At 37.1% G+C, this 27,875-nt stretch overlaps 1 protein-coding gene across 1 annotated transcript; it reads left to right on the top strand.

The window, feature by feature from the left end:
* Positions 1-329: 329 nt before the first annotated feature.
* Positions 330-27,848, top strand: LOC585342 (trafficking protein particle complex subunit 9). Its single transcript, XM_030974006.1, is given in 23 exon segments — positions 330-403; positions 2,171-2,842; positions 3,636-3,781; positions 4,273-4,410; positions 5,338-5,459; positions 5,951-6,019; positions 10,029-10,229; positions 10,662-10,731; positions 11,677-11,727; positions 11,730-11,769; positions 12,597-12,773; positions 13,494-13,654; positions 14,404-14,489; positions 15,444-15,784; positions 16,533-16,615; positions 17,337-17,468; positions 18,156-18,298; positions 19,206-19,345; positions 20,231-20,344; positions 20,705-20,846; positions 21,686-21,878; positions 22,405-22,529; positions 23,584-27,848. Coding segments are annotated over 22 exon segments (3,468 nt in total). The 5' UTR covers positions 330-403; positions 2,171-2,246; the 3' UTR covers positions 23,782-27,848.
* The last annotated feature ends 27 nt before the right edge of the window (positions 27,849-27,875 follow it).

The raw sequence follows: 27,875 nt of genomic DNA, 5'->3' as shown, positions 1-27,875 counted from the left end.
AATGAAAACTCTTCTTCACTATAGTATTAATTATTCATGATTAATAATTATCATTAATATATAGTTTGAAGTAAAGCTAATGCAAAAAAGTGAATAGGTCTAGAAAGGCAATGACATTCAAAACAGAACAAAAGACGCAAACAAGAAGAGAGAATATGATAGTACAAAAGTTGCAAGTCATCCGATCTAAATTTGTATTGGAGAAACAATTACAAACGAGCCTCGATCCTACCGTGTTCGGGTCCATACAATTTTATTTTATTTTATTTTATTTTTATTTGTGACACATAACTACCATATAGACAACTCACTGACTTGACTGAAATGAGGCAATTTTTTGATCGGAAGTTTCAATTTTTAAATGCCGTGGGAGTGTACTGCGAAGCTCAAGTTCTAAAATTTAGTGAGTAAAGCTAGTATATATAACACATATTACCTATTTTCACATGAAGAGTAGTAACATTATGGGTCCGTTTGGATTGATATAGTACTTAATATACTGTACGTAACAACAAAGATTATATTGAATACCTGGAAAGTTGTCTTTTCACTGCCGTTTCTCGGGTAAGACGAGTCGGAATCCTTAGCAATGGCATTGCTACTGTACAGAGTCGATGCTAAATTCGGGTTCGTTATTACTGTGCTGTGAGTGTGAGTGTGAGTGACTAAGTGTGACTTAGCCATAATAAAGGCAAGTTGATAATTAAACAGAAATAACCGTCTGGTATGGGTAATTTAAAAATAAAACTGACATTTGTCAACCTTCCCCTCACTCACAGGCGGTTAGTTGAGCCAGAGGTAGTCTCAGTCTCAGTGCGTAGAACTGTCTGTAGCTTTCATTTTGCGCATGCGCAAATCGTTCATCTGATGTTCGTTGATTTCTCTATTTTATGTGTGTGCAATGCCCTGTGTGCATCAGTTATGTGTGAAATGCGTCACCTGTTTAAAGCATGACATGTCAAAATCTCTGTGGTGCATGGTGTGACATAATATTACGTATTGTATTGATCACATTGTCATCGAACTTAAAGTTAAGTAGACCCTCTCTCTCTTAAATTCGAAGCCACTCGAGCGAATTAGCCTATGAGAGCGTGTAAACTCACTATACAGCGCTCAATGCGCAAAGTTCTTTGTGTGGCAGTAGGGGAACTGGTCCGAGAATGAGGGTCGTCCGCATACATGAGGATATCCTTGTATACGTGGACAAAATGCGTCCTAAAAATAAGGATCGTCTGTATTTTCGCAGATGTTTTTTTTCTTCGGATCTCGGCGGGTTTCGGGCGACCTATCCACGTGCTGGCGATGCGAAAAACGGATTCTGCCTAATAAAATCCTCTCCAGACCCAATCTGTTTTCCGCATCGCCAACGCGCAGAACGGAAATAAGAATTGTCCACTGACAATCCTTATATTTTAGGATGCATCTGTCCGCATTAACAGAGACGATCCTTATATATATATATATGCGGACTAATTCTAATTCTCGGACCAGCGCCCCTACTGTTTATCGCAAGTACTGGAAGAATGCTAAGACAGCAGTCAAGCTTTCAGGTCTATCTTCTTGGTCTCCCTGTACCACTGTAGTGATATCAATATCATATTTCATATTACCTACATGTAGTTTAGATCTAAAGAGTAGATTAAAGGCTACACCTAAACTCAAGAGCTGAGTATCTCACACTCAGATATTGACAGTAGTTCAGCCGGGCTGAGCACGTAGAACTTTAGCTTACCACTAGCGCATGCGCATTACGTTCATCCCGTCTCAGCCTGCATGAGCCCTTCTGTTTGGCCATCGCCGGCTGCCATTTGCTCAATGTTGTACAAGATATTAGTGCGAGGAGAGAGCTTATAGAATGCCATTTGTCTGCGTTTATGAGGATATCCTCGGTAATGCGGACGATCCTCATTCTCGAACCAGCGACCCTACTGGTAAAGGTCTACAGTAATAGCACCTTTATAGTTATTACACCTTTATTAGTACACTAAACTAATCACTCTTAGACCTGCATGTATATTAAAGTTTATACAGATTAGTGTAGAAATTGCACAGCGATATCATTGCCTTGATCATTACTACCTCATCAAGAGTATTGCCACATACATCTAGTACAATCTATTCATCAAGATTATGATTTATTTCTTCTGTGTTTTCTCTTTTCCTATCAAAGGAGATGGTTCTTCCTTGAGCAAGAGGCATGGACATGAATTAACCCTGAACATTGTGGGTTTCAATCATCAGCAATCATGAGTATCGCCGACTACACTCAAACCCCTGAGGACCATCAGGCCTTTCTTGTAACGGTCAAACCCGTAGGAGCGGTCAAAGTTCGCTTATTCGCCAGGACCATTGACCGCATCACCAGTGTCACGTACGTGAGGTTGCCTGATAACAAACGTGGCATCTGGCTCAGATACAAACGTCTCGTACATCTGGAGAACAATGAGTGGGGTGACTTCCAGGTCCATCGACGTGTCGCCGGCCTCATCTGCCTGGGAAAGGCAGCTTCTGAGATTGAACTAGCCACCGTGTATGCAAACTTTGACACGATGAAAGAGACGTTTCGGAGCACACTCTTTGACTCCCGGTGCTTCGTGTTTGGGATGTCGGAAGAGACTGTGCAGGAGAGCGCATCTGGGGTCAGACCGGATGCTGTTTATTACAAAAGTATGGAAGATTGCGATCAGTTAGAGGATGATGTCAAGGAGTTTGCTGCAGCTTTGTTCTGGGTGCTGGAATCCAAGAGGCTCGATAAAACAAACACCAACAGAAACGACAAGCTCCCTCTCTTAATGGCTCCATTTGAGCGGAAGGATATTGTGGGCATTGATACAGAGACAAGGTAATCAAAACATTAAGCACTTATACACATACAAACTCACCCTTTTCTAACGCTGTATCTGTTAGAATCTATCTATAGGCTTCAATAGATTTTCGATGTATTGGCAAAGATTTATCTAGGGAAGATCATACAAGGGGAGAGTAAAATAATAGTTTCCCTTTTTACTTCGAAACCACATACTGTATTTGCAGCAAAGTGAAATTTGAATAATCCCTGAATCAGATAATAATGTAGACATTGTAAATAGGCCTAAATTAAATTTTGCTGATACTGATTGTAGAGTTGCTTTTATACACTACTAGTGCAGAAGTGAATTAGCAACATAAACAATGGTCCAATGAGTGCACACTTAGACGATAATGTTGGTAAAGGCTTTTACCCAAGGGATTGATTGGAGATTAACATGTGACCAGTCCCAATCCTACATCCAGCACTCTCGTTGGTGGTATTAAAAGGAATAAAATTATTTTCCAGTATATTGGTACATGTAGTAGCAATTTTGAATGCACCCCAATTGTTGTTGTTCTACAGTTTCTCAATAAATAAAATGGTTTTATGTCCTAATTTTATGAAAAAAATGGATTCAGTGCCCTTGGTGGAACCATATACTTGTATGGAAGATTAAAAGAAGTCCAGAGCTAAAACCTCAAGAACATTTCAAGAAAGAAATAGATAATCTTGCAATGCAAAAACCAACACTGTAATTAACAGTTGATGTAAAAGTTCAAATCAATTTTGTAACCAGCCTACTCCTTAACCTTCCACTTGACCACAAATTTGCTATCTTTGTCAGGACGTTTCGGCGGCGTGTACAGGGTAGAATGCGTAAGCACGTTGGTGATCTAAGCCTGATGGCTGGCATGACACAGGATGCGTTTGTCCACTATCAGACGGCTTACGAGATCTTGAAAGGAGCCAACGATTGGCTGTGGATGGCAGGTAAGTTCACTTCAGAATATATCAAAAATCTGTCTTTAAAGTGGGCTTTAAAGCCTCTGCCCTGTGTAATAATAACATGGCGAAGATTAATCATGGATTCCATATTATTTTTTTAAAGAATAGATGCCAGTTCTGTAAATCATCAGAATAATTCTATTAACAGCAACAATGCTAAAATGACTTCGAATATTTTCTCATTCCATTGCCAAATTGATCAAAATGCTGAAAATGCATTCCGCCATTGGTCTCAAAACTATTCCATATTGTAATTATGTGAAATACTGTATGGAATTTGAATGGTAGAATTAAAATCATTGTAAAATATCATGTAGATGCTCTAATATTTAACATTTTGTGACACATGGGATGAAATCTTGAAAACAAAATTGTTTTTAATGACATTTTATTTGGTCTACCACATTTGTTCACTTGAACACTTTGTTTTCTGTAAACTTTGGAGTGACTTCAACCTTATTTTGAAAATATTACAGCTTGCCTTGAAGGCATGTGTGCAGCTTCTGTCATCCAGCTGTATCCTACAGACCCTAAAACCAAAGGGATTCCTAGGAATGCTTCCTTCAGTGGCGAGTCATTGCTGAAGCCACCGGAAGAGAAACTTCACCGGACTGGTGAGTAGATAGCCGTACTCTTTGTTACCCTCTCTCTCTCTCTCTCTCTCTTTATCTCTGTCTCCCTCTTTTTCTCTCTCTCTCTTTCTTTCTCTCTGTCTCTCTGTCTTTCTCTTTTCTCTCTCTGTCTCTCTCTGTCTCTGTCTCTTTCTCTTCCTCAGATTCTCTGTCAAGTTACTTTTTTCACATACATTTAGCCCCACTGTGTCAATTTCTGTCTCCCCTCTCACTGTTTGCTCTGCAACTCCCCCCCCCCCTTCCCCTCCCTCTGTATGCCCTCACTTTCCTGCTCTCAGTTTCCTTCTTTCTTCCACTCTCTTTCCTTTGAATTCATGAATTCACAAAGGAGGTTTACATTTAACCCATGGTTTAAACCCTCACTTACATAACCCATGGTTTAGAATTAGCGCAATATAAGCGCGACACAGTCAGAGGTCAAATATTAGACGCAAGCAAGGCAAGGTATGCTTAATTTGCGCTAATTTTTTAATCCATGGGTTATGTAAAGAAAGGTTTAAAAAATGGGTTAAATTTAAACCTTCTTTGTGAATTTGGGCCTTTATGTCTGTTTTGTACGTGTCTTTCCTTTTTTATGAATTTTGATGGTGTATATATGTACATCTAACTGATCTAAGAGATCACCTGTAGGCCAGTGCATTACATTACTTCATCACTTTATGACATTCACCTGAGGATCTTTAATTGGTTTACTAGTAAATTAGTTTGAATGAGCCCCTTGTACTGTTATAGAGATTAACCAAATTCTAGAATGTTTTTGCCAAAAACGCCTTCACCTTTCACATGAGCTGTGTTCCAACATTTTTCATTAACAAAGAATTAACAAAGAATTTTTGATTGTTCTAATAGAGTGTGATCACTGTGAAATTTAATAATGTCACATGTTCTCCATTGATTATAAACTGACAGGGAGCTATGACACAATGAATGGAGTGGATGACAAGCTGGAAGATGAAGACCTGCCAAAGAACTGCCTTCCCCCTGATGACATCATTGAGAAATACAGGGATGCTATAGTTCACTATGCGAAGGTAACATTTCAAATACATCCATAGACCACTCATTCAAGGAGAGATCATAAAGCTGCCTTATATAAGTTCACTTCTTTGAAGATTAGATAACAATGCCGCTAGTCTTCATTTCAGGTATCTGTATCTGAAGCCCACTGGATGTTACGATCAGACTACCATCTAATTTTTTGAAGAAATGGCACAAGCAATAAATGACACAATCTTTCATACAATCTGTGTTCATACAATATTTTTTTGGTCATTTGAGTACTTAACTAAATATTATGGAGCCTTGTGACTCTTCCAGGCACACAAATTGCCCAATCAGCTTCAAATATATGACAATGTAGGATTTTCTGTGTGATTATACAATGCATACAAATTCACTGATGTCTGAAAAAAACATTCAAACTGTAAACTGAGAATAAAAATTTGGGCAGACTGATATGTATATTTCGAGTTTTCAGACATTTACACCGATCATTATTGTCAATAACCTTTTTTTCCTTCAGTATACGAATGCTGCGATCATAGAAATGGAGGCGTGCATTAAAGCTGCAGAAGTCCTTATCAAGCAAAGGGTATGTACAGACCATAGATATATAATAGAGCTAGACGGAAAGCAGGGTGCATGGGTGAGGTCAGACCAATGGTATCAGGCTCCTGGGAAATTATTTGCCAAAAATCCTGTACGACATGTGTTTTACAATTTTTTAATAATCCAAGAATGAAAAATCTTTTTATGAGATTGCTTTAAAGAATGATACTGAAAGAATCATTACCGGTATTCAATTGTCACATCAAGCGATTTTTCGTTTTGGGGATGGCATGAAATGGAATACAGTCGCGTGTCGTACAGGACTTTGCACATTGAATAGTCCTCCTCTCCTTTTGTGGCGCTTTCCATTCTTAGAAACATTTGGTGTTCCAGGAGCATAAGGCATCAAGCAATTTCTTGTTTATACCCAATTTTCTTGTTTACACCACTGAATCCCAAAACAGACCAAACAAAACACATGCATTACCCCCTAACGGCAAAGAATTGGTTGATGTAACTGACGTATTACAGCCTGTGAATGGGCAGATAAAGGTCATTAGTACCAACATGCAAAATCCACTGAAATATATATATGTACTCATCCATAATCCATTGAATATATTATACTCGTCCATTAACCAGAAGTGCATTCCACGATATAGACAGGTGCATTATTCATTCCAAAGTTGGGGAAACCATGCTATTTATAAAGCACTTCCATATGCATTATATTTAAATGTGCAAAGTGGGACCTCCCAATTGTTAGAGATATCTGAATATTTGGGGTAATTTGAACCATCTACTAAACCACAAACTCGTCTATTGAGCAATCTAATGCAATGTTTCACAGATTATCTCTACTCAACATAACACAGTATATTGACATGCCTTTTTTATCATTTCGTAGACAAAATGGCAGATTCATGTATATACCGTCTGTAGCCTTAAAGGTAATACAAAGTTTTGGTATGGGGTCATGAATTTGGTTCAAATAAACATATTGGAAGCATTTGAGACTTTACAATAATCAATGATCGTTGTCGCTGTTGAAATCGAGTCTAAAGTGATGAAATTGTAGATATTAAACTCTTTATGTTGTATAGCTTCCTCTCAAGGCTGATATTACTTTAGCTTTAAAACAATGTTTCTTGACTACAAACAACTGATTGGCTATTCCTGTTTGGAAATTGTATATCAGAACTGCATATTCTGAGATTTTCATGGTCGCAGCTACCACGAAATGGCCTTAGGAGCTATTTGAAATATTTGAAATTTACCGGGAGCACTGGTAAATTTTTATATTCAATTTTTCTTGAAAGCAGAAGTGTTTTAGGGGCTAAATTTTCTAGTGCTTATAATACATCCACAGGGGCATCCAAATAGAATAAAATTGTCAAGAATCACTATCCACCCAATTTCAAAAGTCCCCAAAACTTTGTATTACCTTTAATAACAATCATAGATCAGGATTAGGCAATAAGCTCTATAATCTTTAGTTAGGCTGTCAGATATATGTAAGCCATTAGTCTGATAGTGGCAAAACAAGTGTGTGTGTGTTGGGAGTGCATGAGGCTTGTAATCATACATGTACATGTACATGTATGTTCATTAAAATGATTTAGATAAAGGTATGTATTTCATTCCTTCTTTGTCTTGTCCAAACATACATTGCTCAAGTCTTCAGATACAAATGCCCAGATACCAATGCCCAGGATGTAGAAACTATTTTGTCATGCTCATAGTTTTAAACATCAGTCAGTCACAGGATTATTGTATTGTCATACTGATGGGGAGGGGGGGATTATATCCTTCATTTTCTAACTTCCGTATACATGTAGACCATTTCCCCCTGCAAGATAATACCATAAAGCCAACAACAAAATGTTGATACCTGATTTTGCTCATACATTGTACTTGAAGCTTTCATTCATTCACCGCTGCCTTGCTTCCAAATGAACATGGAAGTTATATTCTCATTTGATCCCTGTAATATCCTATATAACTCAGGAGCAAGGGGAAATGCTGACCAACAAGGTACACAGTCAGTATAGAGTACCGAAGCTGTGACGTCATAAAAATCTATTTTTAGAATTTCTCAATTTTTTCTTCATTTTCTGAAAGAGCATCAAAAATAATGTCCAAATGTCGAAAACCAATTGAATATGTTGATCATTGGCTGAGATATGACCATCTGAATACATATATTTCCTATAGGAACTCAGTGTTATTTGCTCTGGCTCCTAACCATTACGAACCAGAGCAAATAACACTGAGTTCCTATAGGAAATATATTTATTCAGATGTACATATCTCAGCCAATACTTAACATATTCAATTGGTTTTGGACATTTGGACATTATTTTTGATGCTCTTTCGGAAAATGAAGAAAAATTGAGAAATTCCAAAAATAGATTTTTGATGACGTCACACTTCACCACTCTATTTGATTTAGCACGATCTGTGGAGCATGGTGTTATGCATGAATGATTTTCCCTTGTATTTGACCTTGTACATTTTTATGCTGTGAGGTAATCATAGATTATCTTTTTAAGTTGTAATGATTACATGTATTTTCAGGCTTTATGGATGTATTGGTGTGTATTCTTTCTTTAGGATGTGTGAATTGACTTCTGAAATAAACTAATAACATGTTTTATGTAATGCTTGAAGTGATCACCAGGACAGAGTAATTTTGCTGTACAAAGACATTTTAATGAACTCATTTAAACCAGTAAACAAACCCCTTAAGGAATAAGGAAAAGATATGGTAAAGGAGAAGGCAAAGAGGGAGGAGGAGGAGGAGGAGGAGAAGGAGGAGGAGGAGGAGGAGGAGGAGGAGGAGGAGGAGGAGGAGGAGGAGGAGGAGGAGGAGGAGGAGGAGGAGGAGGAGGAGGAGGAGGAGGAGAGGAGGAGGAGGAGGAGGAGGAGGAGGAGGAGGAGGAGGAGGAGGAGGAGGAGGAGGAGGAGGAGGAGGAGGAGGAGGAGGAGGAGGAGAGGAGGAGGAGGAGGAGGAGGAGGAGGAGGAGGAGGAGGAGGAGGAGGATACTTAACAGTTTTTTAGGGGGGAAATCTGTGTTCATACATATTTTGATTATTTTCAAATTTTCGTCAAATAGATTGGTAGTTCTTATTTATTTTTCCATTTCACAGCACCTTTTTATTCATGTGAAGAATATTATTTCATTCCAATTGAGTTTGGGTAAACTTATGATTAAAAATGTGATTGATTTTGATGTCCATTTTTTTGCTTCTTCAATTTAAGAATGTTCAATTTATGCATGATAAGTGATTTTTATTTACTCTTAGATGTAGAAAATTTGACATGTACATGTGTATGTTGCTTCCATACTTGTTTAGTCATATTTAGAGAAATTTCTGTTGTCTGAGCAGTCTGTTGTACTGGTAGTATCATTTTTCTAATTTGTGTATTACTTGTGCAGGCATGAGTTTTAGTTTTATAGTGAAAATACAAGTCGCTTTTATAAGATTGTATTGCACCAAACTGCTCTTCAAATTTACTTTTGCAGCAAGAAAAATGAATGTTAAAACGATTTGAAAATGCGAAGAGAAGAGTTGTTACGTTTATAAAAAGGGGACTGTATGTGTGACTCATTCCAAATCGTTTACTTATTTACATGTAAATGTCAGAATCTACAAGAAAAATCCACTTAAAAAACAAGGTAATTAGAAGTAAATGGATTTACATTTAATTGAAAATAGTGTTTGGATAAAATCTTTCACCATAATCTCTTTAAGGAACAGGGTTGGAACTCTTAGGAGCATTGATTTAATAGATGCTCTCTGCTAATAAAGACACGAACCTGAAAGGTTCTTTTTATTGAATTGTACATCTTACAACCATAGAATATGCCTCAATCTTGCTACATATCATGCATTTAAATTCTGAGATTAATGGGGTTAAGTTTGTTTACCTACATATTAAACATGTGGAGTCTCTGGACAACCTTTCCACTTAATTTCTCGGCAAAAAATACAGTATCCTTAAGAATGAAAATAGTTTTACTAAGAAGAATGCTTTCTTCTTTTCCCAGAAAACAATGGATGCTGCAGACTTCCTTCAGAACGTGATCTACATCAACCTCAATCTTCCAGAACACGAGAAGGTGCAGCGTTACAGTGCCCTCTCCAGGTTGTTTTCGAAGATCGGTTTTCATCGGAAGGCTGCGTTCTTCAAGCGGGTAGCTGCGATGCAGTGTGTCAGTCCGACAAATCCAAACTCTAGCTGGGCTATGGTACGTCAGTTCTTAATTTCCGATAACAGCCTTTGAATTTCTGCTACAAGATTCATGCTCGTGCAGTTTTGGTACCCCCCCCCCCCCCTCCCCTCTTAAAACACACAAACCAACAGAACAAACAAAACAAAATAAAGCAACCAAACAAAATGACTATTACAAAGTATTTCTTATTTCTTTGATATTGATAAATTAAAAAGCAACATTTTTTTTCTTATTGAGTGGGGTATAAAGCAAATGAATTTTCATGCATACGTATCACTCAATGCAGTATAGGAATGCTGACAAAAAATGATTAAAAACACAGAGCATTGAAGGAACGGTTGTGTATACTTTCAGTTTACTTGCATAAAGAAATGATTGGATAGGTGATAAATGATTTATTATACATGATGGAAATTCATGATTTCTTTTCTTTTATGTTTATACCAGTGTCATAGTTTACTTCTGGAAGCTCTGGATGGCTACAAGCTGTCTCTCAATGTAAAGGAATTTAAACCAGGTAAGTCAAAGATTATCTGGATGAAAATTGAAATTTTTCAATTTGATCTTCTAAAAATTTAAATTCAAGGAGAGTTATAAAAAGATGATACACATATGTATGTACTTGTATGTAGATTATGACAGAATATACCAGCAAAAGTTGTTGCAAGTATTTTCGGCACCACAGATGGTTTAATGTTTGTACAGTCAAATTTGTCTATACATGTAGTGACCGCCCAAGGGAAACACAAAAAGTAGTCTTTGTAGACAGGTGGTCTTTGTAGACAGGTTCCTTAAATGTTTCAATGAGAAACCATTTTCAAGGGAAACAAAAATGTGTTTTTTCTAGACAGGTGGTCATTAAAGCAGGTTTGACTGTATGATGATAAGGTCATATGTAGTGAATTCATTGCAGGTATAATCATGTGAGGGAATTAAGCTTGACTGCTTCCTGTGAGGTATGTCAAAGCAGAGAGTTGTATGGGACATGCATAATACTCTTCTATTGGATTGAGCTTAAATATGAAGGAGTGTTCTGTAGCTTGAATTTTTTGGATGATCGCTCATGTAAAAACATTTCCAAGGTTTTCTGTTTGAACTAAATTGCAGATGTTTTCTGGAATTATGTCAATCTTGAGGGCTAACATGAGAGAGATAGAGAGATAGGGAGAAAGGGAGGGACATAGGAAGATAGGGAGGGAGGGAGGGACATAGGAAATAGGGAGGGAGGGAGGGACATAGGGAGATAGGGAGGGAGGGAGGGACATAGAGAGATAGGAGAAAGGGAGGGACATAGGGAGATAGGGAGAAAGGGAGGGACATAGGGAGATAGGGAGGGAGGGAGGAAGGAAGGAAGGAGGGAGGAAGTGAGGGAAGGAAAGAAATAAAGAAAAGGAGATGAAGAAAGAAGGGTATAATGTGGTAAAACACATCTAAATTCATTTCTCAACATCTTATTTGATAGATGAGCCTCATGGATGGCCGATTTTGCAAATCAAACTTCTGAATGAGATGATTTAACAGCCAGACGAATGGGAGACCATAGATTAGCTGTGAGGTAAGATGGTATGCTAAGTGTCATTAAGAAGATAGGGGTCCTGTTTGCAATGGCATTGCTTATAATAGTAATGCATGATATTTTCATTGCTGCTTTTAAAATGCTGACAGTGGCATAGGCAGTCCTACATGTATATATTGATTTTGGAAAAATAATCATTTTTTCTGGAAATTAAAAGTGGGTTCTTATATCAAAAGCTGGATACTGTGGAACACTTTGGATATGAAAAAAAAAATACTTTAGATGCAGAAATACTGAAGTTTTTATCTTGTGCTCAGGAATTGTGCAAGCATGAACAGAAATCTGAAATTAAACAATTTGATTTGTAAAGTTTTTTATTATTTTAAAGCTGTGGTATGATCATGAATTAAAATCTCTCCACTTTCCCTTCATCTTCACTTAAACGCATTAGAAATATTCAAGACACCATTATTTAAAAAAAGTTATATAATTTAGGGTTGTCTTAGAGAGCATTTATATGGCTGAGAAGCTATTACTTGATACTCAACATTTTGTTATATGTGCAGGAGGGTGCAATATACAGTTCAACACTCTTCTTTTGCATGGAATACCACATATATTACACACATTGTCGTGGCTGCACGCATATGATGTGCAAGGCTACATGACACACATCGAGAGGGATGTAGACTCGATAAAGATAGGAGGCACGAGATCGTAAATACCCTTTTACACTACAAGTATAGAATGCATACCGTTGTTAATATAACGCACATGTATATTCACTTCATACTTCACAAGTATATTTCAACCTCGACCTGCAGCCTCGGTGAAATAAAACGTATTTTGGTTCTTCTCTCTCCCAGGTATCTCTCGTTCTTGCTTCATGCATTCCACCCCAAGATGTCTACGAACGAGAAGCGGGAGATAGCTGCTCAGCTTGAGACATTGACCAGCAAGACTCCCGGTGTTCCCCTTCCTCTGTCGGTCGACAATGGTTTAATTGTACCGGCGGTTCCCTTCTCGTCATTTCCAATTGTTAAGTAAGTCCTGGGCCCAGCCTTACAAAGAGTTGGATATCATTCGCAACTATCTACACTGTACGTAAGATATAGGAGATTGCAAACTTGTGATTGATTTGGAGTCCTGAATTGTGCAATACTTGAGAAAGGGTAAAGTAGCTGAATAATAATAAAATAAATGTGAATGCCAAAGGGTCTCAAGGGATTGAAATGCTATACTGCTTGATGCCTGTGTTTAGTAAAGCTTCACAACAAGTTTTGCATTCAGGGTTCTATTACTTTATACATTGCGATTGAATGGGATTAAGTTTTGATGGTTCTTTGAAATCATGTTTGAAATGTCCTTAAGAAGATTGTCTTCAATGGAAAGTTTGCTTCTTCTGTTATGATCACAACTTTTTTGTAGCAGCGTTATTGTTTAAATGATTTTCGTTCATGGAAACTGTTTTTAGAATTAATTGATGTCATCATATAATCTCTAGAATCTTAAACTCTAGAAGATCATCACATATCACTCCTTTTTTATAAATCTCTTCACTGGCTTCCTGTTCAACAGCGTTGCACTAAATGATCTAACTCAAGAAAATATTTCATCCCTTCTATCACCCTACTCCGCAGGTCATTGTGGTTTCGTTCATCACATAATGTTAGGCTTAAAGAAATACGTTCTTGCATCAGCACCTTTTAGTTAATATTGTTATTATTATTATTATATAATGCATTATCCTTTTTTGCTTTCAGATCCTTTCAGCTGATCCGTTTGTCCAACCAGTTACTTCCCCACAGATTAGCTCCGATCCTTTCGCTCAAAGATGCTCTCAACTCAGTCAATTCCAGTCCCTTCATCTACACTCCACTCAGCTCAAGAAATAACACAATACAGAGAGACAAATCCAAAGTCGGTGAGTGACGGTCTCCCCATTTTATATATACAGTGTATGTGTTTTCTTTACAAACAGATATTTCAACGAATCGTTGGTGTACACATTCAAATGCTACCCGTCACATGCTGGATTTAGACTTGAGTGTGTGTCAAGCAAGTGTTTTATTCACACTTTGAATATCGTCATCTCTTTAAATGTTTGCTTTATATTACACATGTAGTTTACGGTTGTCATTTGTTTTTCAGTATTCCAAAAGGTTAATGATTCGATCTAACGATTAATTCCCTATTGTTACTAGCATGTAAAGTATTCTTAAAGTTTGATGCATATTATTGAAAAACTAGTCATTCTTGTGTTAAGAAATTCAAGATTATGAAGTTGCTCAGTCATATCTTCTTGTAAAATGCTTTAAAACTATTCTTTTATTTCTCCTTTAAAAAAATAAGTTGGTTCATATTGAGAAAAAAAAAATTAAATTACAAGCCCTTATATATAGATGGTTGCAGATTTGAATCTCTGCTAGGTGCTTATGCCTCATGTCAAAGCATTTAATCTTCAATAGGGTTCTCTACCCAGGGGGGGGGGGGGGGGGGGGGGGGGGGTAGAAGCTACCTAGCGTGAAGGTATATTTCAAATTCTTGTAACATTGTAACAGAGCCACATAGGTGAAGCTTAGACAATAATAACTGTCATTAATGTTATCTACTCATGTACATTGTATAGTTTTTGAGATGTTTTATTCATTTTGTTTGTTTGTTTGATTTCAGATTTCAAGTGGGTATCCAATGAAGCGTGTGAAGTTTGTCTTCAAGTTTACAACCCTTTACCCTTTGAGCTTAGAGTTAGCAATCTAGTAAGTTCATCAAAATTATCAGCTCTGCTTGTGAACATGTACAATCACTTTTATTTCTTTCTTTTTTCTTCTTCTTTCTATTCCTCTTTCTAGTTCTGTCTTTCTCTCTCTCTCTCTCTCTCTCTCTCTCTCTCTCTCTCTCTCTCTCTCCCTCTCCTTTTTTGATGACACAGAAGGTTTTTAATGTTTGTAATATATTTAGATTTTGATGTGATATTTGTAATATATTTAGATTTTGATGTAATATTTGTAAAATATTTAGATTTTGATTTAATATTTGATTTTCATTTTGTTTCATTACCGTATGCATGATTTATAGTCGTTCGTTTTAGTCATTCATATTTTGATTGCTTATTGTGTTGTATATTGACTTTGTAAATTGAACAATTTCAGCTTCCCAGCTGCATGTTCCTTTATTGCCAATAAACCAATACATCAAATCAAATCAAATAAAAATCAATAAACCGAATCAAATATAAAATCAATGACCCATAGAGCCTTGGAGTCATCAATCACTGTGCTGATAATAGAGCTATATTCTTTTTAAGATGCCACTACATGCATAATGATGCTCAGAAGTAGAGAATATCACGGCTACATTGTACATATGTAGAAATCTAGACTCCATCATTGGTATTTAGCATGTGATCTTGACCTCGAGTTCAGTAATTATCGCAGCTTATTCAATGTACATGTAATGATCATACCAATGTACAATGTTAAACATGACAAAAGTCTTTAAAGTTTTATTCATAGTCTCTTTTTTTTCAAACTATTAACTAATTAAATGTACACGTTATAAGAAAAAACATTGTTGAATATTGTTATTGTTGTTGTGTTTTTTTTTTTTTTTTTTGGGGGGGGGGACACACCTTCACTACCTTCTCTTTGAATGAATTACCAATTCCTATTTATCTCAGGCACTTTCATCATTATCTACTCCTTTTATTCCAGGGTTTTCTGGTAGAAGGGCTGAAGTTTGAGCCCATCCCCGCCACCATCACCCTCCCTCCCCAGTCGGGACCCCACGTCGTCTCCCTGATGGGCAAACCCAAGGGCTCCGGCCTGCTGACCATCACGGGCTACACCACCAACGTCCTGGGTGTGGAGAGTCACTGCCGTCTGGTCAACGTGCCGGCCGTGGAGGAGCCCTTCTACCAGGTCAAGGTGGCGCCGGCGCTACCCCTCCTCAAGATAGCCACGTCCTTGCCCAAGGCTGCCAGTAGACTCAGCCTGGATCCCTCGGAGAAGCAGGCCAGCACTAGTGCGGCAGTCAGTCTCATGACAGGAGAAAAGTAAGACGTCTGCCATAATGCAACTAATGATTGATTCAACAATGATTAATAATAGTAGAAGTAGTAGTAGGATCAGTAGTAGGAATAACTTATGAAGTGCTTATACCAGAAACTATGTAGCTCACAAAAGCACTAACAGTGTTATTTCCCCAGTCCCTGCGGGATTATATTACAAGCCTGCACTTTACAGTGCAAACTCTCCACTCCCTTGGGATCATTTCAGCCAGTCTCCGTTTTTACTACTGCAAATCACATTGATGTTTGCAGAATGATCTCTGTGATTTGATATGTTTGGGATTATTATTTGACAGGAACCTAAATCTGTGGACTGCCAAATGTATTGGTTCGTAATTCAATATACATTGTACTTGTCTCTTCTACAATGGTCCATCGCATGTTTGGAAATTAGACCAAAGTGGGATAAGAGTTAGTCAAATCTGTTGAACTAATGTATGCCTACAATGTCTCAACCATATTGAAGAATGACAAGGAATGGAGCAAATGACAATATGTCATAACCATTTTATCACTTGTTGAACTAATTATCTACAAAATCTGGACATGATCATCGTTTTCGTATACATTTAGATATTCACTATTTCGTTCTTTCAGTTGCATTTTAGCTGAAGAATATTTGCAGTTATAACAGCTACATTTATTAACATCCATCGTCATACAATATATTGTTATTTTAATCTACTATCTACTTTTATTTATTATCTTTTATTCTTGATTCATTTTTTAACAGCTGTGAATGTGAAGTAAGGATTACTAATTGCAGTAAGGATGTAGCAGTGGATACGCTGGACATAGTTTTAGATTGTGACATAGGTGAGTTGGACCTGTTGATTACTGAGTTTGAGTAAGTTGTTTTTTCTTCTCATTGCAAAGTATAGTGGACCATGAATTTCAAAGTATAATAAAAAAAAAAAAATTAAAAAATTAAATGTGAACTACATATATTCATGCCATCATCTCAATACAATCCTTAGTTAGGTATTTTGTAATGCAACAAAATACTATAAAATCCATTTTGGAAATAGTAGGCGGTGTCACACAGAGGCCAAAAATCTGGATTTTAGTTATCCTCTTTATTGGCTGTCTGTCATCAATTATCCCTTCAAAAATCCTCTAACGAAGCAAGATAATTCTCCCTTGAAAGGATTTTGCAAGGAATTTTTTTAAGGGATTTTTCTGTCTGACACCAATGTTGAAATAATCCACTTTAAGGTCAGAGTAGGATCAGCGTTTGACCTAATGATTGGCTGACATACATGTACGCGCTATCATAACCTGCCCCCAATTATATTAGCGCGCATTTAATGAGACGCGTTAATTGCTGTCACAATGCTAATCTACCTATCCAGGTTTTAGTTATCCAGATTATTCGTAGCCTGTCTGTCACCAGTCTGTCACCAATGTAAATGAAAAAACTAGATTTCTAAAATCTGGTTTATTCAAGATGGGTCAGAATTTTTCTGTGTGACACCGCCTAATTAAAATTTTTGTTGCTTATTTCTTAACTTCTCTGTCTTTTGTATGCACTTTGCAGATGACGTGTTTACATGGAGTGAGGAGAATGTTCAAACTCAACTTCCATTGCAACCAACGTGTCAGCTGACACTCACTCTGTATATCAAAGCAAAGGGACCCTTCTGTGTACAATCTGGTAATACAAAACCAAGTAAGTTCCTTGATGGACATTTAACAACAAACTTCATATTTGTCAATTTGCAATTATCTGACTTTATTTATTAATGTTTTTTTGTTGTTGTGTATATCTACTTTTTTCAATATTGACTTTACCTTTCCATGTAAGTGTCAGTGGACAACTGCCTTATTCACTGTTTTCTGCCATAATCTGAAAAAAAGCAAATAAAAGCAATCCATCTATTTATTATGCAAAAAGTCAGGTCAATTTTATAGATGGCAAGATAATATCAACAATAAAACCAATCACTATGTAATACTTATTCCTAAGGAGGTATTTGATTTTGATTTAATAAACATAACATCATCTAAACTGCAGTGAACCACTATGATTAGCATATTGTTTACTAGTTTGCCAAGGTAGCATATCAAGTAATGATAAATCATATACAGTCTAACAACTAAATTATTCATACCCCTTGTAAATGTGATATTTTCGTGTTTCTTCATAACTCTGGGATGAAAGTTGGACTAGTTGAATTAGGGTGTTTGATAGATACTTTTAAATGTAAGCTTTAATATGTCATATTCTCAAGAAACATAAATCTGCACCAATCATTTTTTTCACACACTTAAAAAATTACAAAACTTGAGAAGGGTTTGAATAAATTAGTTTTTAACTGTACATGTATAATTAGAGATTGTTCTCCTTCCTTTGCAGTGAATGTTCCCCCAACACCTACAGTAAACAGAACAGACAGGATACCCGGTCTGCCATCCAACCCATCCAGATCCCCTTCTTCGTCTATGCTAGAACAACAAGCGTTAGCACCACACGAAATAGACCTTACCAGATTACAACAGGTATAAACAACTTTTGTTCTAACATCTTGCCTATGGGAGCTGGGTGCTACCTGTATTCAGCCTATAGAGCGTTTAAAGATATAGACCAGTAGTGATATAATTGCGGCTCAAGGGTTTTGGGTGCAAAATATCCATTCAATATTTTTCAATATTGCCTTCAGAGGTTTAGATGGCAATACTTCAACCTAAATTCGCAAAAAACAGAAATATATGCCCAAATTTTCAATGTTGAAGTGCATTCACGATATCTACCCAGGCCGGATTGATATGATAATTTACCAAATATATCAATTAGTAGGCGGTTTCCAAGCAAAATTTGTATCATCACTTATAAGTCAAAACATATTCTTTCACATGATTGGTAATGAGAGCTTCCAATTCATCTTTTGAGAGGGGGGCATTTCCAAAACTGTTCTATACCTTTAAATAGTCAGCAGGTTATTTATTGACCAGCTTTATTTTGTCTGAACTCTCCTCGCAAGTTCTGAGCCTCAACGTTAACTAGAAATTGGAATTTAGAAGTTATTCTGGATTGTTTATAAGGTAGATAGTCCAAGTCTCTCTCTATCCATGTTTAAAATTATTGTTTCTACAGTGAAATTACTCTGAAAGCAAGAAATTTCAATGAAAATTCATTACTCTTATAAGAATATATAGGAATAGTATTTCAAACTAATGGTCATTTGATTTGATTTAATATACATTGTACTTCTTTAAAAAAAAAATTAAGGCAATAATTTTAATGGTAGAAAATAATTGTAATTACTCTAATAATTGTAGCTAGTATTGGCCGAGTTCTCACCCAAATGTAGAAAAAGCTCTTACAGCATGATTAACCATGGAATTTGAGAATCATATTTTGTTTTACTTGAGACAACTTTCTTTTCTTCTCCTTCTTTTTTTGCAGACTATTGAAGGTACTCTGAACATGCAGTACTCTGGAGGAGAGGGGGTGGACGAGTACTTCAGACGGACCTCTCTAGTTCTGAATGTTGAGGTTCAGCCATCTATAGTCTTCACAAAGTGGACTACCATCCCAGCTACAGAGTAAGTCAGTTTTTACCACCAACTAGAAAAGAATGGCAATAGGCGGTGTCACACAGAAAAACCCCTTAAAAAATCCCTTGAAAAATCCTTTCAAGGGAGAATTTTCTTGCTTTGTTAGAGGATTTTTCATGGGATAATTGATGACAGACAGCAATTAAGAGGATAACTAAAATCTGGATTTATGGCCTCTGTGTGACACTGCCTATTGAGGATGTGAGAAATGGTTCTGTTTGCAATCAAGTAAAGAACAAATTGTGTATTGTGTATTAAAGAAAGCTAATTCTAAACATCACATGTCCAATTTGATGAACCTCTTCAGTGCTACCATTGAGGAGTTTATTGCATCATTGAGCGTGGGTGTGTGTATGTAAGTGGGTCTTTACAGGTGCGTAGCAAGGACACCTGATCATCCCCTATCATCCTCCTTTAAAGCCTGTCTGTACTAGTTTGGCTAGGGGATTAGACCTCCCTTGAAGGTCACTGACAGGTGGTTATCTCATCAAATCAGCTCTCAATTAAGATAAGAAAAGGGTATCTTGGAGGACCAACACGCATCGATTAGGCATTTTTAGGCCTTTCGTCATCATGTGAGCTGACCTATGGGCTGACCTGCAGACCAACTCACTTTAGATGGAGTAATCATGGTTTGAAATGATATACATCTTATCTCTCTCTCTGTCTGAACTTTCAATCTATTTTTCTGTATTCCCCATTTTTCACCCCCCCCCCCCCCCCCACTGTTTTCTCTCTCATACAGTTTCTGTATGTTCCACTGTTTTATGTCAAATTTTATTTTGTTTCAAACCTCTTTTCCTCTCAATCATTGCATTGCTTTGCTATTGTTATACCGGTATTTCTTTCCAACTCTCTTTCCCTTTTTTCCAGTCCGAGACATTTCCATCTGGTGCTTGATGCCATGAATGCTACCTCTCAAGATCTAAAAGTGCAATATGGAGAGGAGAATTGTGAGCTAGCTTTAGAGAGTCAAAAGACAAAGAGGTATTATTTTTTTTTTTTTTTTTTTTCATTTTTTGTATTATTCCCTTGTATTTATTACAAGATCAATAGCTTTAGCTGTAATATAGGGCTGAAAAAGAAAACTCTGATAAGAGTCGTGATACCAGATTCATAGTTTCCATCAATTGCATGTAATTCATGATCTTTATCAGGAATTTGTATACATTTTCTGCTTTTACCTGGAGGTTTGACATCAATTGAAGTAAAAACATGAAATTATTTGGAGCTTCTCATTTCTAAATTTTTCATTATAACCACAAACCTATAGCATCATTGGTTTAACCTACCGGTATATTAAATTCAAGTGTTGAACCCATTCCTTGCATTGTTTGTGCTTTGTAGGATGGCAGTTCGTGTAGATCGGTTTGAGCTGGACACTCAAGCAGTCAACGAAAGTTCGGAATTCTCCTACGTGTTGGAGAGTCCCCAGCTTCATCTTTTCTCGGCACAACTAGCGACCATGGTTGACATCAGGTGGCAATGTATATCCTTTCAAATATCAGGCATTCACTCTTGATTGTTTGTAGCTTTTGCTTATTTTTCATCATGAAAATTTGTATGAGAGGACCTCATATCATCAAATAGTCAATTAAGCTTGAATGTGCATTGTTTTTGTAGGCTATGCATTGTTTCAGGGATATTTACTTACAAAAATACATATACCCCCTTGCATAAATATGCATCCTTACATGTACATATATACATTCATACATACCCATACGATTGCAAATATACAATTTGCTTCCAGAAATTAAGCTAGTTGTTACCTCTATCTCTCTATCTCTCTATCCCCAGACCAACAGCTATGTTTGCATCAGTACAAAGTCTACTTACACAGAACATTGCTTCGTACACTGATGGTAACATCAGACATTATTACATTTGTCTTTCTTTTTAATCCAAGTCCATGTTGATCTACCAACCTGTCTGTAAAGTGTGTCCCAACCCAAACAGATATAGACTTCTGTTATTCAACCGTTCCGGTGCCATATGTAGTTTTAGCGAATACAATTTTGTTATTGTTTCTATTAAACATATGTAGCAAAATTTCTTCTTTAAATTAAAAATGGGCTTAATATTACACAATATCACAGACACTGGTAGCATGTACTGTAGGGCCGTGCGTCTCAGATTTAACATTGTTAAACGATGCCTTTAATTTTGAGGGTTGCGGAAAATGAGGTTTTAAATTATTTTGTGCAATGCTGAAAGGGAAAATATTTGTTTTCCTTTATATTCGACTTTCATTTAGCTTTCCATTGACATAAAGTTGTATTTTATCGGATAGAGTGTTTAAGTATTTCCTTGACTGTTGCGTCTCACCCCATGAATGGTAAATGTGGGGACGTATCGGTGGAGGGTCTCAAGTTATCTCCAGAGGAACTGGACAACATCGTCCCGTTCCCTGTCTGGTGGCATGTCCAGGTGAACGGTCAGCCCCACATGGTCGGGGAACCAGTAACGGTCAACCAGGGCGAGCCTCTTACCATAGCTGTCTCTGTCACAAGTAAAGCAGGTATGTCTTCTTTCGTGTCCATCATCTGAACTCAAATGTTCTGTCAGGCTTTTGCACACTGAAGAGCCTTCTCATTTGCTGGCACTAGGTCTTCTAGGCAGCATTGGTCATCTAGGAGTGGGCATCTTAATCAGTGTGCCATAGATTGCACAGATGTTCCATACTCGCAGTCGGTGTCTGTGTCATCAGTGTATCCCCATTTATGCATGTTGTATTTGCAGGTACCTGTATGTGCCAATCCAATACTGACAATTTGGAGTACTCGCACGGAAGCTTGGTTTATCATAAACATATTTGTAAAGTTATTCTGAAATCCTATCGTGCAATGATTACATGTTGTGATCAAGTCTATGCCACTCAAATGCAAACAAAAAAGGAGCAAAAACTTAGTGAAAACTGCATACCATGAAAATTGCCAACACAAATACATGTATGTACATGTGCACAAGGATCAACTTGACCTGTACTTTACTTAACCTTTAGATACCAAAGTTGAGCCTTTTCCCATTCGTTTGTATATTTGCAGACTCTTGTGTTGGTCCTGTTGAGCTGAGTACAAGTGTTTACATGGATCATGAGAACGAAAAGAGAGAGATGAATCCTGCTGATAAAGTAGCATGTTTAGGAACTACCTCAAGAGTCATAGAACAGGTAAGTGACATGTATTATCGTAGAGGTGTTGCGAATGAGTGGATACATCACCGGACTGTGGATCTCAGGGTAGGCGGTTCAAGTCCCACCGCGGCACTAATGTCCTTTCGCAATACATTCATCTACATTTGCCACACTCGACCCAGGTGAGGTAAATGGGTACCTGGCAGGATTATTTCTTGAAATGCACTGAGCGCCGATATCGGTAGCTGGAGCTAATCTAGGTTAATAATTCCCGAAGCTCTTTGGAAGCACATAGAGACTAAGTATTCTGCGCTACACAAGAATGGACTATTATTATTATCATTTTTTATTATTAACCCCTCGCCGACGAAGTCGGAGGGGATATAGTAACGCTGCCGTCCGTCCTTCCGTGCGTCCGTAACAAATTTGGTTTCTGATCGATAACTTCAGTAATGTTTGACAAATTTTAATGAATTTGATATGAAGGTACATGATATCAAAATAAAGGCTAAGTTCGATTTTGGAGTATGTAGGTCAAAGGTCATAGCTCATTGAATATGCGAATCTGGTTTCCGATCCATAACTTTAGTATTGTTTGACAGATTTTAATGAAATTTGATAATAAGGTTCATGGTATCAAAACACATGTACAGCCTAAGTTCGATTTCTGAGTATATGGGTCAAAAGTGAAAGGTCATAGCTTATTAAATATACAAAAACACCTAATTATATATGTGAAAATGTGTTTAACTTCCTTGCCTAGTAATATAATAATATACTGGTAGTCCAATGGAGGTAACGTGTTCTGACGTATGTAGGCCATTTTTACCCTGCGAGGGGATGCTACGCTTTGCGTTGACTTGTTATTATTTTGATACACTCTGCAAGGCTGCACACTTTGTTTGAAGGGGGTCGGGAATGAACTAGAGTCTTTGTACATGAGCCATATGTAAAACAAATTGGGGATAAGACCTAGATTTTGGGTGCCCATGTGTACTTGTTAGTGTCAAGCCCTTAGACAGTGTCTTCTGAAGCTATGTTGACTTGAAAGAATTGTCTTTTGCATCTTTCTTTCCTTTGTCTGTTGTAGTTTGAGAGCGATCAGTCGGCCAGCCATGAATGCACCTTCTTATTCCTCTACCACGGCATCTACAAGGTAGGCATCACGTTCAGGGAGTTAAATCACCAGTCTGACCCCATCTCATCCAACACACTGCACAGCATAGTATTGGAGAGGGAGGAGAGAGTATGGAAGTACAGGCCACCAGTCGAGGTACAGGTGCAGTAATGTATCGCAACCCAGCTCCATCTCTGCCAGCGGGTGAAGTCGTAACATGTCGCTTTCCTTGGGTGAAAAAAATACTTTGTTATTAAGGCTGAGTCGAAACACTTAACCGACGGTTAAATGAACTTTAAAAGCAAAATTTTCAATATGTTTCACCCGAAAGTGAAAGAAAAAAAGGAGGTAAATAAAAAGTATGTTCACAAGGTCATCTGTAAGTGCACAGAGTACATTGGAGGAATGTAAGTGGCAAAGCCTCGTAGACATTGAGAATCAATTGGGAACTCTGATCTACAAAATGAACGTGAAATAGATTAAGAGCTAATAAATTTTGGAACATGATAGCTATAATGATCAAATGTTTAGTTATATCTTACATGGTTGATTATTCCATTTTAAAATCTCCTTAGTATTTTTCAGAGATAAAGAGTGAAGTCATGTTGCATGGCTTTCAGCTTAAAACATGGAATTCATCAACTTGTCATGTTATTTCATGTCTTTACCCTTTATAACGCTCACGAAATGCACCCAAAATGTGCGGTTCCGCTCCAAGCTATGGAAACTTCATATCCTGTTTTTCGATAGATCCTGTTCTTTATTCACTGCAACACGCGTCCTTGCGGGGGAAGCACGCAGCAACATCAAGATATGTACAGTGCGACAATCCCTGCGGCGATGTAGAGTTCTCACAGAGGGTTGTATTGTGCAACTTATGAACTTTAAACTGAAGGTGCCAACCATTTAATTTTTGACAGGCTACTTTGGTGATTATTTATATGGTAGCTGCAACGTTGCAAATTTGAACATCTTTTTAAAATCTTTTATTTTCAACAAAATCGCCCGTTTATTTTAAACGGTTAAACAGTTTTGGAAAAAAAAAAAAAAATGGCTCGGCCCTTCTTGTTATTAAAGCATGTAGTGGTGGTATTAAAGGCCATCATCACTCATTTGAACAGCATTACTTGTACCTGATTCATTTTGGAGACATGTTTACATGAAAGGAATGGGTTGAATTGATAGTATATTGATAGAATTCAGTTAAGTATACCATGACAAGTCAAGCTAGGAAATGTTAACCCTATACAGACATTGGAAGATATTCATTCTGTCCATACTCTTCACCCTCACTCCCCCCTCCCCCTCCCCCCTCCCCCTCCCCTCCCCCCCCCCCCCCCCCAGTCATGCATCCTTTAAAACTAATTTCACATGTACTTTGTGGTCAGTTTTGGGCCTTTATTCAAGCAAAATCTATATACATTGTAACTGTATACATTTGAGTAAATATCAAATTGTTTCGCATAAATTGCTGCAGTCATACTATATACATCATATACTGAAGATTTTACAATATTTCATGTGGGTGACAGCCCCTCTCCCACCTCACTCTCTTGCACAAAGTCTAACCTTCCAAAGTCTAGTCTTAACAGGGTTATTTTGTCAATCAAATGAAAAGTGACTGTAATGCTGGCCTTAATATAAAGGATATACATGAGGTATCGTCAGGTTATGAATTCAGCATTTGTGTTCAAAGAAGGATTTTGGTGCATGTGTCTATAACTATTGATTCTTATTTGTTTTCCTTTTTTTTAATCATCTTGATAGCTCACAAGTTTACATGGCAGTGATTCTAAGAATCAAGCATTGGGAAGTGGAGTCATACAGTGAATAATCTGTATACTATTCTCATTGTGTCTTTTGTAATAATTTTAACATTAGCTGTTTGCCTAGAAAATCAGAAAATTGCAAAAAGGTGTACACACTAAGAAAGATAGTGGGAGGGGAAGCCATGAAAAATCAAGAATGTGAGAGGGGAGAGGCAGAGAAATGGGGAAGGGAAGGAGAAAGAGGGAGAGAGTGAGGTAACAAGGAAGGGAGAAAGCGGGTGGGGCAGACATAGAGAGAGAGAGAGACAGAGAGAAAGAGAGAAAGGGAGGAGGGAAGGGGCAGGTGGAAAGTGTGTACATTGCTGAGCGAGGTTGAGGGTGTAAGGGAGAAATAAGAAAAATGATATACATCTGTAGAGAGAAACCAATGTTTTACTAAGGGCCTATGTGCGGTTACAAGTCTGCATGTTTGTGAACTGTGCTTTATTGCTTATGAGATGAGCAGATTTAAAAAGGGAATATATTTGTTTCATACAACTCGGGAGTAATGTAAATGTCGATTGTTGATACCCTTTCATATTTTTCTTTATTTTGGGAAAGTCCAACGTATTTGGTCATTTGATGTCCAACAGTTACTAAGTATTGTCGAAGTCTAAACCCTCAAATTCACATCCAATGTGTCATTTTACTTCATTTTGGTCCTTATCAAGCTCTAGTAAGGCTAGTATTAACCGAATACAAGCAAGATATAACTGAAGTCTTTTATATGATCAGCAACGCAAGAGAGAAAATAGTTCGAACTTGCCCTCTAAGCTTCTCAATTAATGTTTGGGTATTTTTTATATTTGATTGGGCAGGTATGAAGTACAACAATAAATAAACCAGTTGAATAGTTCATTTTTAATAGTCGTTTAACTTGTACTACTCTATTAACCAATTGCAAACCTTTTCAAATTGGGTCAAAATGTTCTGACAAACGGGCATTTTCTCAAGTGGGCAGTAGGCAATTTTAGAAGTTGAAAATATGTGGAAAAGCAACAGCTATTTTTATTGACTAAAGCATTAACTAGTGTGCAGCTCTTTCACTGTGCAGTCTTTGTACAGACTGTCAACATAACAGAAAAGGCCATTTAATTCTAGACACGTAACCTCAAAAGTTGATGAGACAAAGATTTAAAAACAAATTAAGGCAATTTCGCTATTTCGCTATTAAATGAAGAAGTCACTTTACATAAATTGACATGATCTATATATGATAGGTCGTATTTCTGTGCAACAAAGATCTTAATTTCAAAGATCATAGTACAATCATGACACTACTCTATTAGCTGGAAAATTCTAAATCTAAAAAGGTTAAAGTTTTTAGCAATTTGAAATACAAAGCGCCCAAATTCTTTGGGTATTTTTGATACCGTGTGTGCATCTTTTTTTCTGCAAGAAACGTTGATTCAAAATTGTCACATGGTAGCAACTAGATCACCTACTGGCAGCATTATTTACAGGGAGAGGTGTGGGGGTAATGTTTTACGATGATTAAACACACAGGTGTTATGCTGATTGTCAGTATCATCATTCGTTAATGCCTCATGAAATCTTTCCAGTAGTTTCTACTTTGCAATATAAGAATTTAGAAACTTGAAGAATTTTGTATGATTGATGCTGTACTTAAAGAGAAACATAAACCCCTTCCCTGGTGCTTGAATGCATGCGTTGTACATGTATTTTATTTGTACATTTATGTATTTATATGATTTTTTTCTACTTTTCAGCTGAAATATTTTTTTCTTCTCATTTGAACAAAAAATAAATGTATATATAGCATTCCTGGTTATCAGACTTTCTTTGTAACTAATTTGATCTGATTGCCATCATTACACAACTAAAGTTGGACATGTGGCATGCAACTTGATATACAGGGTGGCACAATAAAAACGAATTAGTATAGCCTACTTCCAGTAATACAGGGCAAATTTCAACAGTTCCAGTAGATGGGGAATCTTTTTAGAAAAAGAAACACAATACCAGATTTGTCAAAATAATTTGAGTAATCTTTCATTTAGACACATTTTTGTGAAACAATATTGAGGACATCCACTGGCAGTGCTCCTTACAGAATAGCAAGTATCATTGTGTAGTTTCAGAAATCATATTATGCATGAGCTTTGGGCAAGCTGTAATTAATAAACGTAAGATTGAACACAAATAAAACATTCCACGCACATTTTTCTTTTTTTAGGCATTTCAATGACTTGTTAAACAGATATGAAAATATAAGAGTCATTAAAATGCAGTATCATTGTTACTGGACTCCTCCTCCCTTGCATAAAAAAATACTCCCTAAAACAAAAACTCCTCTCCCAAATTTCTTCATGTTAGTATCATTTTTCATGTTGAAAGATTGTCCTTCTCCTGGTACCAGTGAATTTGATCCCACATTAATTTTTTTCTGAGCCACCCTGTATTTGTGTATTATTAAATGAACATTCTTGGTATGTA

Source organism: Strongylocentrotus purpuratus, unplaced genomic scaffold (genome assembly GCF_000002235.5).
Source record: "Strongylocentrotus purpuratus isolate Spur 01 unplaced genomic scaffold, Spur_5.0 spur5_scaffold_7, whole genome shotgun sequence".
In the NCBI taxonomy this organism is placed as follows: domain Eukaryota; kingdom Metazoa; phylum Echinodermata; class Echinoidea; order Camarodonta; family Strongylocentrotidae; genus Strongylocentrotus; species Strongylocentrotus purpuratus.
This window is presented reverse-complemented; position numbering and strand designations above follow the sequence as displayed.